Source organism: Osmerus eperlanus, chromosome 27 (assembly GCF_963692335.1).
Source record: "Osmerus eperlanus chromosome 27, fOsmEpe2.1, whole genome shotgun sequence".
NCBI lineage: Eukaryota > Metazoa > Chordata > Actinopteri > Osmeriformes > Osmeridae > Osmerus > Osmerus eperlanus.
Genome location: NC_085044.1, coordinates 5184768 through 5198292, shown reverse-complemented (window position 1 = coordinate 5198292; position 13525 = coordinate 5184768). Strand labels below are relative to the sequence as shown.

The 13525-nt window shown below is 48.6% G+C and overlaps 2 protein-coding genes across 2 annotated transcripts in view; both read left to right on the top strand.

Annotated features, from left to right (window-relative positions):
* Positions 1-13525, top strand: part of nrg2a (neuregulin 2a) — a 94793-nt gene that overhangs the window by 70099 nt on the left and 11169 nt on the right. The window lies entirely within an intron of this gene.
* Positions 174-9469, top strand: rasgrp2 (RAS guanyl releasing protein 2 (calcium and DAG-regulated)). The gene is made up of 16 exons (XM_062453064.1): positions 174-207; positions 1840-2193; positions 2395-2497; positions 2765-2821; positions 3567-3698; positions 3838-3988; positions 4160-4333; positions 4535-4651; positions 4919-5200; positions 5322-5402; positions 5980-6078; positions 6210-6325; positions 6570-6711; positions 7237-7273; positions 7727-7885; positions 8364-9469. Exons 1-16 carry the CDS (start codon positions 174-176, stop codon positions 8405-8407), a joined length of 2082 nt encoding a protein of 693 aa, XP_062309048.1. The 3' UTR covers positions 8408-9469.

Genomic DNA, 13525 nt, shown 5'->3' with positions numbered 1-13525 from the left:
ACCTAGGACCTGCTAACTGTACTGACGGCCCTCCCCCTTCTCCACTCTCCATTGTGAGGCAGCCAAGCTGTCATGGAGGCCCGATCCATTAATAGACACTATGACCCAGTCCCAAAGGCCATGATATTTGAAAAGCATGTGTTGATAATGTCAGATGCCACCAAACAACACCCATGGCACACTGCATAGGAGAAGGCATTCCTTTCGGTGACCTTTGATGCAGTGCACTAATTACCTTGGTTGACACAGTACATTCATGTTGTTTTAGGAGAACACAGGGGAAATTCAAATATGGGTTCAGTCTCTTCAAGTTGTAACTGAATTCAATGTTGAACGCAAAGGTCCATAAAGAAGACCACGTAAAAGAATGGCGTGATTTGTCGCATGCTTGAGTAACCTTTGTTGTGTGGTATGGGAGAGGGATAATGCAATTCTTTCAGCGCACACTTTGAGAGAAGGGCACAACCTGCTGGAAGGAGAAGGATAGTATCCTCTGAGGCATTTAAATGCCTAAACGGCTTACTATGCACAGTCAGTCCACCACAAGCTAAACCCTCACCCTTGACTCAACTCCACGGAAAATGACAATAAATGACTCTGAACGCTGACTATCTGTCACGCTTTCTGTTTCATTGGACTGAATCAGTCCACCCTGAATGCACATTAGTCACATGTTCAAATTGAGTTTGTGGAGCAGCTTCAGAATGTTCGAGACATCAGAAGAAGGAGGTCATGGGAAATGACCTCTTGACCCGGGGAAACAGGAAACGGGTCTGACACAACATTTTACTGAAACAACCCTGAAGTTTGGAAGAAAACAATTTAAAAGAGAGATAGAGGAAGAGAAAGAGAAAGAAAAAGACAGCAGAAAATACCGTCAAAGTGTGATTATTACAGATTCAATTCCACAAAGTTGGAAGACAATTTTTTCCTTATAGCACTGCAGCAGAATGTCAAGTGCAATAAAGATTTTTTTATGTAGTATTCATGCATGAAGCGCTTCAAAAATGAAATACACAAAGCCTGCAAGAGTTACTAGAGAGGAAAACCACACTGACAACCCCACCCTCAGGGAGTGTTGACAGAGAGAGAGAGAGAGAGAGAGAGAGAGAGAGAGAGAGAGAGAGAGAGAGAGAGAGAGAGAGAGAGAGAGAGAGAGAGAGAGAGAGAGAGAGAGAGAGAGACAGAGACACAAGAGAGAGACAGAGAGATGATAATTCGCCATCAACTGCACACATTATGATGCACCACTTTCTGGCAATTTGATCTATCTAAGCTCCCCCCAGAAAGAAGCAATGCCATCACCCAAACAGCAACAAACTGGGCCAAAGGGCAGAAGCGGCGAGGTGCTCGTACAGTAACGTTGGGCCTCAGCCTGGAAAAAGGAAACGTGACCACGGTGAAATCGCTCAGCAAAACGGAAACAGAACAACAGGCTGCTTTCAGGGGACAGAAGCCCCGTGCAAATCGTCACCAGATGCGATGGCATACCTGACAGGGGAAGGACAACTTCAATTTTGAAGTCTTTTGAAGTCATCTTCATAGATACGGTATATAGTTTGATGCTATAGGAAGAATTCGATTTGGTTAGTTTGAAATCTTTACTCTAATAGGATAAGTATCACTGGTTTGGATTGATTCAGCTCTCCAGTTACAGCCTCCCCAACGCTTTCGATGGAATAGCTGTCCCGTGGTCTGTTGGAAAAGGCAAGTTCTATCTAGGTTGCCTAGTTGTAGTATCAATGGTGGCACAGCCTGCCATACCCTTGAAGTATGTCTTAGATCAGATAGGGCTGTGTTGTTTTTCAACTGGGTGTTTTCTTGTACTTCTGTGTTAAGGTGGAGCAGGAAGTGCATTTAGGAAGCCACGCGCCTCGCTGAAAGAGGAACAAAACTCTCAGGTCGTCGAGGGGGGAGCCGAGCTGCTGTTTGCGAGGCTTGCCGACCGACACATCAAAAGACGCCAACCGGAAGGGTGTCAGAGTCCACAGGTTCAGCGCTGCTCACCCTCGACACTGCTCGGTGGCACGGAGAGACAGAAGTACGGAGGGGACGGAGAGAGAGAGAGAGCCAGGGAGAGAGAGAGAGAGAGCGAGAGAGAGACAGAAAAGAGGCATCTGAATACGGAGGCCATGAAATTGGATCAGCCGGCGACCGTGGAGGAGCTCACGGAGGCCTGCGTCAAAGCGTTTGGTCAGGAATCCCTGCGGCGTCTCCTCTGTGTTTGTCTCTGCGATCGCACGACACCCCAACGATTGTTTCCTTCTGTAGCCTGCTTACCGTATTGGACGTGTTCGTTCTTCTCTGTCTTCGTGTCATCCTTTCCTGAGTTGAAAGGATTTACAGTCGTGAGTTTGTGAGTGTCACGCGTGCTTCTCTCCTTGGTTGGTGTAGATGAGGAGGGAAGGTTGGAAGATGTGTTCCTGGTCAGAATGTTCCTTACCATGCATCCGTGGTATCTCTCGTCCACTGACCTGGCCAAGAACCTCTCCGACAAGTATCCTTTCCGCTGAGGGCGATGAATTGACTTGCCACTGGTCTCCCAGTCATCGACAAAACAGTCTTTCTTTGTACATCTTAAATCGAATTGTGTGGGATTCTGATGTTGTCTGTGTGTTGTTGTTGTCCTAGAGGTTAGAGGTTAGAGTCTAGTGTTTTGAAAGCAGTAAGTCATTTGTTTGTCAAGCGGGTTGTAATGGGATTTAGAAGCTTTATACCCGATAGACCGGCTGTGCCGTTGTGATCACCTTAACCACACCTATAGAGCTCTGGAAGAACACTGCACCCCTAAAGTGAGGTCGCAAATCTGTCATCTCATTAAGTAAGTTTTGAACAAAGAAGCATAGACACACTTGTTTTGTTTGGTAGTTGGGAGGAAAATTCTGAAGCTGGCAGAATTCTGAAGCCCCCCCCCCCCAAAAAACAAACAAAAAAAAAACATGATTTGGCTCGGCCAAAAGAAACCAAGCAAATTATCTGTCTGCTTCGAGGCTATATATTCAGCGGTCATTTCATTTTGCTCATGGTGATGTGAAATCGCCATGAACACACACACACACACACACACACAGAAACAAGTGGTCTAGCCCCTGTAGTCCTTCCACTCGATTTCTCCAGATCTCTTTGTGTTGCTACTGAAGGCATAATATAACCAGCACTGATGTCATAAATGGTGCATGAATGACTTCCAGCCCCTCTGCCCTTGGGCCAGCCAGCACGGCTGCTCTGCCTGCCTGCCTCCTCCTGCCTCCCAGCGTCATTCTCTATCCGTTTTTATTCTCTCTCTCTTTCGGCCTCTTTCTACCATCCCCCCCCTCTCTCTCTCTCTCTCTCTCTCTCTCTCTCTCTCTCTCTCTCTCTCTCTCTCTCTCTCTCTTTCGCCTTCTCCCTCTCTTTCTCCCTCTCCCTACCCCTTTCTCCTTCTCGTCCTCCCTCTCTTTTCTCTCTCTCTCTCCCTCTTTCTCTCTCTCTCTTTCTCCCTCCTCTTTCTCTCACTTTCTCCCTCCTCTTTCTCTCTCTTTCTTCCTCTCTCCCTCTTCCCCTCCCTCTCCCTCTCTCTCCATAAGGTACTGGATCAGTGAGTTCCCAGCAGAGTTTGACCTGAACCCAGAGCTGGCGGAGCGCATCAGAGGCCTGAAGGAGAGCCTTGGCGGGCGGGGAGATGAGCAGGAGACCAGCCTCATCAACATCGACAGTGTGTGAGTACCGCACATCCATTCGCCGGCATAGCCAGTGAGACAGCCTCCACACGGCTCAGGAAGAGCTGGCAGGGAAAACGTTTGGAAATGCAAAAATATCCTCCAGTCTCGAGTCTGGCATCCTCTCCCCTCGTCGAAGGCCGTCGTTTGAGTGGAGAAAAGACTTGGGCCAGAGGAGCCAGTGTGACTTCAAGAAGAGGAAGACTTCGCTCCTGTTCGATCACCTGGACTCGTCTGAACTTGCCGAGCACCTCACCTACATGGAGTATAAGTCGTTCTGTAGGATTCTGGTGAGTGGCCAGCAGGGGGCTCTATGCGCTTGCATGCTCCGTGCCAGATGACATGGCTTGTGCTTGTCTGCGTGCACGCTGTCGAGCGTGTGTGTATGTGTTTGTGTTTGTCAACACATCTGTGTATGCAGAGATGTCTCTTACCCCAGACTCGCGATCTTCTCATTCCAGTTCCAGGACTACCACAGTTTCGTGATGCATGGCTGCACGGTGGACAACCCCATCCTGGAGCGCTTCATCACCCTCTTCAACAGTGTCTCCCAGTGGATCCAGCTAATGGTCCTGAGCAAGCCCACCGCCCCCCAGCGAGCCATGGTCATCTCTCACTTCATCAGGGTGGCCCAGGTGAGACCTTTACGGCAAGAGAGAGACTGGTCCGGAGGGCTCGAGACACTTCCCTTCTCGGAGAAGGGAGAGTCGATAGCCTTCCTAGCTTGTAGGCCGGTGAGTCGGCGGCATCGAGTGGGCTCCGAGTGACAAGGGTCACCCCCCCTCCCTGTCCGTTTGTTCCGTCTGTTCTTCTGTGCGTCCGTCTGTCCGTCGCAGAGGCTGCTGCAGCTGCAGAACTTCAATACCCTAATGGCGGTGGTGGGAGGCCTTAGCAACAGCTCCATCTCCAGGCTCAAGGACACGCAGGCCCACATCAGCGCCGACGTCCAGAAGGTAGGACAGACATACCCGCTAGGGATTCGACCGGCCGCCACACGCGGGCCAGAAGGAGGGGATATTTACAATTGGCTAATTGCTCGTTAGCGCCGGCCGTTTACCGGTGTGACCTTTCCGAAACGGGGTGACGTTCATTTGACTGAATTAAGCCATGGGGGATATTGCAACTTCTAATCGACGCCTTACCCATTTTCTAATCGCCTCCACTCAAGATGGAGTCCAGCTGGGGTTGACACAGCGAACTCTCGTCTTTGCTCCTCTCAGGTGTTTGAGCAGCTGGTGGAGTTGGTCACGTCCTGCGGGAACTACAGCCGCTACCGCCAGCGCTTCTCCCAGAGTGGCGGCTTCCGTTTCCCCATCCTGGGCGTGCACCTCAAGGACCTCATAGCAGTCCACGTGGCGCTGTCGGACTGGGCCGACCCGGAGAAGAGCCGGGTAAACTTGGCCAAGACCCAGCAGTTGTATGCCATCCTGCAGGAGTTGGCCCAGATCCAGACCAAGCCACCCAGCATCGATGCCAACCCTGACCTGCTGAACTTGCTCCTGGTTGGTTGTTGGTGTTGACTTGATTCGACACCCTGAGCTTGACTGAGGGGTCAGACTTCGTAAACAGTACACGTTCTATTACAGGTTTGAGTTATCTCTGTGTGTGTTTGATACCTCTCAGGTATCTCTGGACCAGTATCATTCAGAAGAGGAGATATATCAACTGTCTTTGCAGAGGGAGCCACGGAGCGTCAGACCAGTGGTAACCTGGACACAAACGCATACATTTCATAGTTTGTTTGCTTGTCACATACAGAGACACATCACTTGTCACCAGGGTGCTGGGCTGATAATACATGCTATTCCACAGTTCGGTAGATATGCCATGTTCTGTCCTTTGGCAAGAAAACGTTCTCAATACACACACACACACACATTTACATTTAGCAGACACTCTTATCCAGAGCGACTTACGAGTAAGTAAGTACAGGGACATTCCCCCTCGAGGCAAGTAGGGTGAAGTGCCTTGCCCAAGGACACAACATCATTTTGCACGGCCGGGAATCGAACCAACAACCTTCTGATTACTAGCCTGACTCCCTAACCGCTCAGCCACCTGACCCCCATACACGCACACAATCAAACCGCATTCCCTCACACTACATGTATTTTCACCTTCACATGCATGCTTTGAATATTGCATGTAATATTTTCTGTAGGCGGTAGTGTTACTCTCCAGGATTGGCCTTCTGCGAGGCGTAGACAACATGACCAACTCGTGTCAGTGTAAGTGTCACAAGTGTGAATGAAACGTTGTGTCTTTGTTGGTCTTGTTCCAGTCTGTTCCTAGTCCATCTGTCATAGAGCAGTGGGCCACTTCTGTGAGGCCGAAAGCAGACCCTGCCATCATCAACAGACACATCGAGAAGATGGTGGAGGTAGGAGAACAATCACCGGAGTCTCACGCAGAAAACCCAAAGCAGGCGTACGACGATGTTGTGAAGGAAAGGCGAAACGTTTGAGATGTTTCGGAAAGGTCAAAAGTTCTCACTGGCTGCTTTCTTTGCAGTCCGTGTTCAAGAACTTTGACACAGACGGAGACGGCCACATCACTCAGGAGGAGTTTGAGATCATCCGGACCAACTTTCCATACCTCTCCGGGTTTGATGAACTGGATAAGAACCAGTGAGTGGAAATGCCTATCCTGCTTTCAAAAGAAAGGAAAATAACCGAAACAATGCACTGTAAACATGCTATTCGTGACCTGTATCGACCCTCGTGTTGTCATAGGACAAGGTGAGTATACAGAATGTTACACGAGGGTTGAGAGGAGTCGTCCTGGTTGGATCCATAGGTCAGAGAGAATCTTCTTCAGGTAACACGATTCACGTCTCTGTCGAATCCCTACCCCTTCACCTCCTGCCCTCAGGGACGGCCAAATTAGTCGCGAGGAGATGATTGACTACTTCACCAAAGCCAACTCTCTGCTTAACAGCAAGATGGGTTTCATTCACACCTTCGTAGAGATGTCCTGTTTCAAGCCTGCATTGTGTACCCATTGCTCTGGTGTGGTGAGTAAAATGCTGTCAGAAAATGTGGTACTTTATTACTACTATGTGTGTAAGGGCATTTTAAGAATTGCTAAGTATTTTACTCAGTCTGGAAACCGCTCAGGAACCATTTATGAGTGAACAGGAAAGTGGTGAGACTCAAAACCGAGAAAAACAATAAGGAAGGTGTTGTGTTTTTACGTGTGTAATTATGTGGGCAACTGTGAAACTGTGTCCAAAAGAACGCCTTCTCATCACATTTTCCAAAGACCTCCACCCAAACGCAGTCTATTTCCTGTTTTAACTTCCTCTACTAAAGTTGAATTGAAAGACGACAGGAAAAATATATGGCCGTGCTGAAGTGGAGGGTAGTTTTAGGTGAAAATGAAATTGGATCTGGAACCATCCAGGATAAGATTGTCTAGTCTGTAGGAACATACATAAAACAGTCACTGTGATTCTGTTTCAAAGTACTGTAGAACTGCTTTAAGTGATCCAAGGCATACAAGCCTTCAGTATGTCTGTTTTGTGTTTCTTCTTTTTCAGATGTGGGGCTTTTACAAACAAAGATATAAATGTAAAGGTACAGTAATCTAATATGCTATTAATAACGGTGCATTCAGTTAACCTTAAAAGTACAGGAATGGAAATGGTGATACTTTTCTTATTGTGCACCCCTCCTCTTGAATTGCACAATTATAGAACGTCATAGCTGTGAGATACATTCTGTTCATCCAGGCAAATGTGTTTGTTTTGGTTGTTTGTGCATGCATCATGTGAGAGTCAGACTGTGATTTAAGGCGCATTGGCCCTTTCGGCCTGCTTTTGGTTTCATTAGCGTGAGAACCGAATAAGGGTCCCTGACAAAATACGTCACTGTCCAAATATGAAACATGTTGGATATGAACTGTACCCGTACTTATGTCGGCTGACTGCATGTTATACCAAACCAGTATGGCCATCAAGCCTCCCATAGTGCTCTCAGATCGAGTAGCCCACCCATGACGTACCCATCATTATCTTACCCCCCTTGTAGCTTGCGGGGTGAGTTGCCACAAAGACTGCCGCCGCCACCTCACCGTCGAGTGCCGCAAACGGACAAAGAGCGTCAGTCAGGACGGCCGTTTCTCCCGCCGCTGCCGGTCCTTCAGCGTCCCCGCCGTGGCCGACCCGCCTCCCGCCGTGACCAGCACAGGTGACCCTGCGTTGTCATCAGATGGGTTTTGGGGCACGTGTGGTTCGCTTCCGGTTCTCTCTCATTCGGTTCAGGGCGAGAGGGTGCGGTCCTCTGCCAGTTCGATGTATATCTTCAGCTCCGGGCGGAGGCATAAACTTGCTGTCGCCTCGGGTTCATTCACTGCTAAGCCGTTTTCTCTTACCTTCATAATGAAATCGGCCTGAAAGAAGGTGATTACGTTTCTCGCTCTGAGATCAAATAGCTTGTGCCTCTGACAATCACCTCATACAGACTCGCGAGGAACCCAGTTAGACAGGCCTACAGGAGACAAGTTACCATAGTTACCACCACTTATGTGTTCGGCTTTCTAGATGGTGGGAGTGTGTTTTTCATTTTTCTTCTTTTTTTTGGGGGGGGGGGGGGATTCAAGCCACTCTCATAACGTGGTTGATGTGAGTGTGTGAATACGAAGCCCTCTTTTCATTTTCTCCCACAGTCGTGTCTGAGGCGGATGACGAGGTGTTTGATGTCCATCTTTGATGAGGAGAAAGGAGGGCTTGGAGGCCAGCAGGGCGTGGAGTGGACGTGGACACTGTACCGTACTGAAGGAGAACGAATGGCGGGAAAGGATAATGTCATGTTTTCAAAGTCGTGAAAAGAGTCATCTCGCTGAAGCAACTCCAGGACGCGAAACCCAGAAAACTCTGAAGAGATTTTCTGAAGGACGCCTGAAAAAATGTTTCAAAGCTTTTTTTCCCCCCGATTTTTGAAGTCTCCATGGCTAGTGCTTCGCTTGCATATACCTATACTTTACAAAGCCACAAAATACACATTCAGCCTTTCTGAAAATTGCTACTGTAGCTAAGGTGAAGATTTACAGTTGGTATGTTAGTAGGGATATGTAGTCACGATACCTCACCACTGAAGCCTGCTTCTGTCTGTTGACGTGGTTCTTCTCCACTAGATGATGCTGTTTGTGCCCCACCTCTCCTCGAGTATTTTTGTGATGTTTAGCATTCTGCAGCGGTTCTCCCTTCCTAGCGCTGCCTTTGTTGTATTCCATGGACCGTACGCATCTGTAAGGTGTCAGACACATCTATCAGCGCTTTTGTATCACAGGACCCGCTGCTGTGGTAATGTGGGAGATTAAAAAGTAACGCTTTCCTCAACACCAAGTGAATTATGCTTGGTGGAAAAAGTGCAGTGTTTATGAAAAATACGTATAGAAAAATGCAGGTGGAAACACTGTATAAAGGCCGGAAGCAGCACAGCCACAAAATATATGGTTTCTGTATGCCTTGTGTGGGAGGGAGGCCTCATTACCTTGTATCTTTGCGCTCCCTGGAGAACAGCATTCATTTACTCAAAGCAGACATCTCAAAGATTCTAGAAGGTAGTTCTGATATTCTCTTGCGGACAAAAGATAATCTGAATTGCAATGCCCTAGCCCAATATACCAACTGACGGCTCACAGCAGAATGGGGAAAGGCCATTGAATACCACAGACATGCACGTGAACATGTTGCAGCATGCTCGCTTTCTTTTGTTTTTGTAAACGTTTCGTTGTTTCATTGATATTAAACTCAAATCATTTGTGCTGTCCCTGGTATGTTCTGGTTTGTTTCTAAAATCATCTGAGGTTATCACAGAGAAATGCCTGACCTTGTCACTTTGTATTAGCCGTGGAAGTAAATGTAGAGCTGTTTTTGCAGAGCTCCGCCAACGAGGGGAGCAAGTAATGTAAGCTAATTGTGAATGTCAATGATGAGAAAAGCTTGATTGCGTGTCTTTCTTATTCAAACATTAATTCAAGCGATTGGCTAACATAACATATTCCAGCAATTTTAAACGCCTTGAATGTGGCTTAATGAAGTGACACGTAGACTGAAAGTCCACAAAGGTGTTATAGTCCTCTATGGCAACGCACATGTAAGTTTGATACCGAATGATCATGATTGGTCCAACTGCTGTTGACCGCGCCCTCAACCCGATACCCAAGCATCTCCACCGGTGAGTCGGGGGAGTGATTCGACAGCATCCAGTGCGCTAGAGGAGGACCATTGTCGGATGCGGGGATTCAGGTGGGTTGGATTGCATCCTGTACTCCTATCTGAAGCCCGTTCATTAGGGAGAGAGTGGAAGTCTGTCGCATTTCACCTCCTCTCATTCTCATAGAGTACAACCCGAGGATTCTGCAACCACAAAGAGGATAATCAATCACGCGGTGTTCGTAAATTGGAACGCCGAATAATGCACAGGTAAGGATGTTGTTTGCTTTCCTCGGGAATTGTTCTTCGGTCATGTGAAAATGCTGTCAAAGTGTTGCGGTAGGTTGCACGTTGGTTTACCGGAGAGACCCGGGGTCGTTTCGCAGTGTTGACGGACCTTACGAGACAACAGTATCGGTAAAGAGAAGGATGCTGCTGCTTCGCCAATCGTTCACACGTTGTCTGCCACGGAGCACATTAGAATTGTTTTCTAACCACGGATTTGAGCTAAAGAATACCTCTCTGTGTTGACTGTGTTCACGTGAGCGAGAAGGTGAGGAGAGGAGGGGAAAGGGGTTATCCAATTCGGAAGCGGATAAAGGGCGCTATAATTGCATGATGCGGGTTAAGGTGGATAGGCGATTGCCCGCAACTAGAAAAAAGATTCCTACCACGAAATGATGACCACACTTGGTACCTGAAAATGCGGGTTTTTTTCTTCTTTTTTTTAAACAAGCGGTTGCACGCGCCGTAGATGGCACATACAGCTGATCTACCTTGTCTCTGTGGCCGGTGACCCACAATCGCCTTAATGTATTCAGTGCCATATGTTATCTCTGTGAAGCCTACAGTATCGGATTGGGAATCGGAGGATCACAAAGGCAGCCTGATAGCAAGGTATTGTCAACCGTCCAGGACTGTCAGTCCGTGACTTGTCGTCACCCTTATCCCACCTGCACTTCACGCAGATGATGCTCTCCACACTAAAACAGTAACCATCTCCAGTCACCCGAGTGAAAACAGCCACGACGCTGATGTACGGCTACAGCATAGGCTCAAATCAGAGGAAAGCTCATCAGACCTCGCACAAGTTAATGTATCATTATTCACCTAAATAGGACAGAATTGCTTTCTGTAAACAATGCAGCAGAGTGGTATAAGATATGCTGCCCCAGTGTCTCATTGTCACAACCCTGGCTGTAAGGCAGTGAAGACTTGGGCACCAGGCACGAGTTAAAGGAATGCTAAAGTAAAACACAAAATAACTGAGGAAACATATATACATATACATTTACATTTTAGTAATTTAGCAGACACTATTATCCAGAGCGACTTACAGTAAGTACAGGGACATTCCCCCCAAGGCAAGTAGGGTGAAGTGCCTTGCCCAAGGACACAACGTCATTTGGCACGGACGGGAATCGAACTTGCAACCTTCTAATACTAGCCCGATTCCCTAACCGCTCAGCCACCTGAATCCCCTATACCCCTATACATACATATGATACACACACGGTCAGTCAGTAGGTGGTCTTGGTCAGCCTTTCTCAGCCTTTCTCAACCCTGGTCCTCGGGACCCCCTGCCCTGCATGCTTTAGATGTTTCCCTCTTCCAACACACCTGATTCAAATGGATGGGTCGTCATCTAGCTTAGCAGAAGCCCGACAACGATTATTCCTTTGAATCAGGCGTGTTGGAAGAGGGGAAACATCTAGAACATGCAGGACAGTGGGGTATGGTGGACCAGGATGGAGAGAGGCTGGTCGAAGTGATCGGGTGAGCGTGTCAGAGTGTGGGATGTCGGAGGGCATTCGAGACGGAAAAGATCTGGCGCGTTCTCCCTGAGGTACGAGGAAACCACGGCTTTTAAAGAGGCCCAGTCCCATTGGGCCAAGGTGGAACCTGTCAATAGTAACAACTTCCTCCCCCCTCCTCCCCCCATCCTGCAAGCCAAAGCCCCAATAGAAGCAGAGAGCTGCAGACAGAGGGAGAAGGCCTCGTCGGGCGTTTACATAATTGCTTCGTGTAAACAATGCGGCAATATAAGATAACAATGTCACAGGAAGTCTCTCTGGTGTCTCCGACTTTTTTGTGGCGGGGGTGGGGTGGGGTGGGGGTGGGGGGTCGAGTGTCTGTGTGTTCACACTCATTCTCTGTCATCTGCCATCATGATATTGTAGTGCTCTGGGTAGTGTGGCGCTCTGGTACCATCTGTTGTCCTCGGGAACATGGTTGCCTGGGAAGGCTGGGGTGTGCGTGCTTCCGGGAGGATTCTACAGTCATATCGAATCAAACGTTACTCCCATGACATCCCACCAATCAGGAGCAAGTTCTGTCTAGGCGCCATAAGGGCATTGAGCTTTGGATAGACCCCCCCCCCCCACCACCAGTGAGTTTCTACCCAAATAAATAAAATAAACAGTCATTTCTGAAACGTATTTCTGAAAAGCTGTCGGGTAACGTAAAAAGTACACTTCTTTTTATCTTTGTGCCACCTGTGTTTTACTGAAACGGGATTGAAAAATGGAATGAGAGGCGAATGTGTGTGGCAGTACTTGGTTTTTCAAAATTGGTTTCGGTCCCCTGCAAAATGCTCGCACTCAGAGCACATCAATCAGCATGCACTGAGTGTGTTTGAGTGTGTGTGTGCGTGTACACACTGGCAGTCCTCGCGTGGAGCTCTCATGTGTGCTGCTGTGGGTCACGTGGCTGCCTCTCCATCATGCCCTGCCCCAAGGTCGTGTCCACAGCCGATGTGCGGTGGCCCCTGGTCCCCTCCTCTCCTGGCCCCGGCCCCGGCCCTGGCACAGGGACTGGGAGCCCTCTGCCCAGTCCCCGCCTGTGCCCCACACCCCGCGGTCCCACCACCGCTGCCTCTAATCAGGCCTGACGCGTGACTCAGCCGCATGCCAGCCGCACGGCAGAACAGGGATGATGAGGGGGGAGGGGGGGGGAGGGAGAGAGGGAGGGAGGGAGGGGGGGGGAGATGGCGGAAGGTCACCATCGAGATCTTTGTTTTCCTTCCCACACCTTGGGGGACCCGGGCTCGGGTTATTTATTCGCGAGGCAGTCGACTCTCTTGCACTTTGCTCGCTGACTGGAATGAGTTGTTGAATGCCCACGGCGCCTGATGTACGGAGTCTCTCATAGGCCCGTGTTGCAAGGCAGGGACGTAGGAGCCAGAGGCTCGTCGCCACGCAGTCCACTGTTGTGTTCAGTTGCCATGTGGGCCAGGCCGCCATTCTCAAGAGATCCCACTCGGAAGAATGGACGTATGTATGTGTATCTATAGTAGAACACTGGGGTTGACATTGGAGGTGTCTGAATGAAGAAAGTATGACTTATGATAGCGTTGCTATTGCTTATCCGAGTGTTACGGTGAATGACTCACAATGTTTGCTCGATGTTTGAATCGGAGAATCCGAGGGGAGGAGGACTGTGAACGATTGTAGGAGCGAAAAATGTTCTCCGTGCTGCCCATGGATGTTAGCATTCCGTGAATCATAATGTCTGCAGACAAGGACAAGTCTTTTGGCATTACATTACTGTATGTCCTTTGTCTTTATTTGTATGGGCTAGAGTTATACAATTCATGATGTCTCAAACTACAATCTGAACATGTTACAAATCTTAAAATAAAATGAGGGACCCTCATTATAAAATAATACAT

Bases quoted from the DNA above. Each gene is read 5' to 3' on its own strand.
- rasgrp2 (XM_062453064.1), top strand. From the start codon at position 174: ATGGCACACTGCATAGGAGAAGGCATTCCTTTCG. The intron at 4,652-4,918 runs GTAGGACAGACA...TGCTCCTCTCAG, and splicing joins TCAGCGCCGACGTCCAGAAG to GTGTTTGAGCAGCTGGTGGA. The intron at 7,886-8,363 runs GTGACCCTGCGT...TTTCTCCCACAG, and splicing joins TCCCGCCGTGACCAGCACAG to TCGTGTCTGAGGCGGATGAC.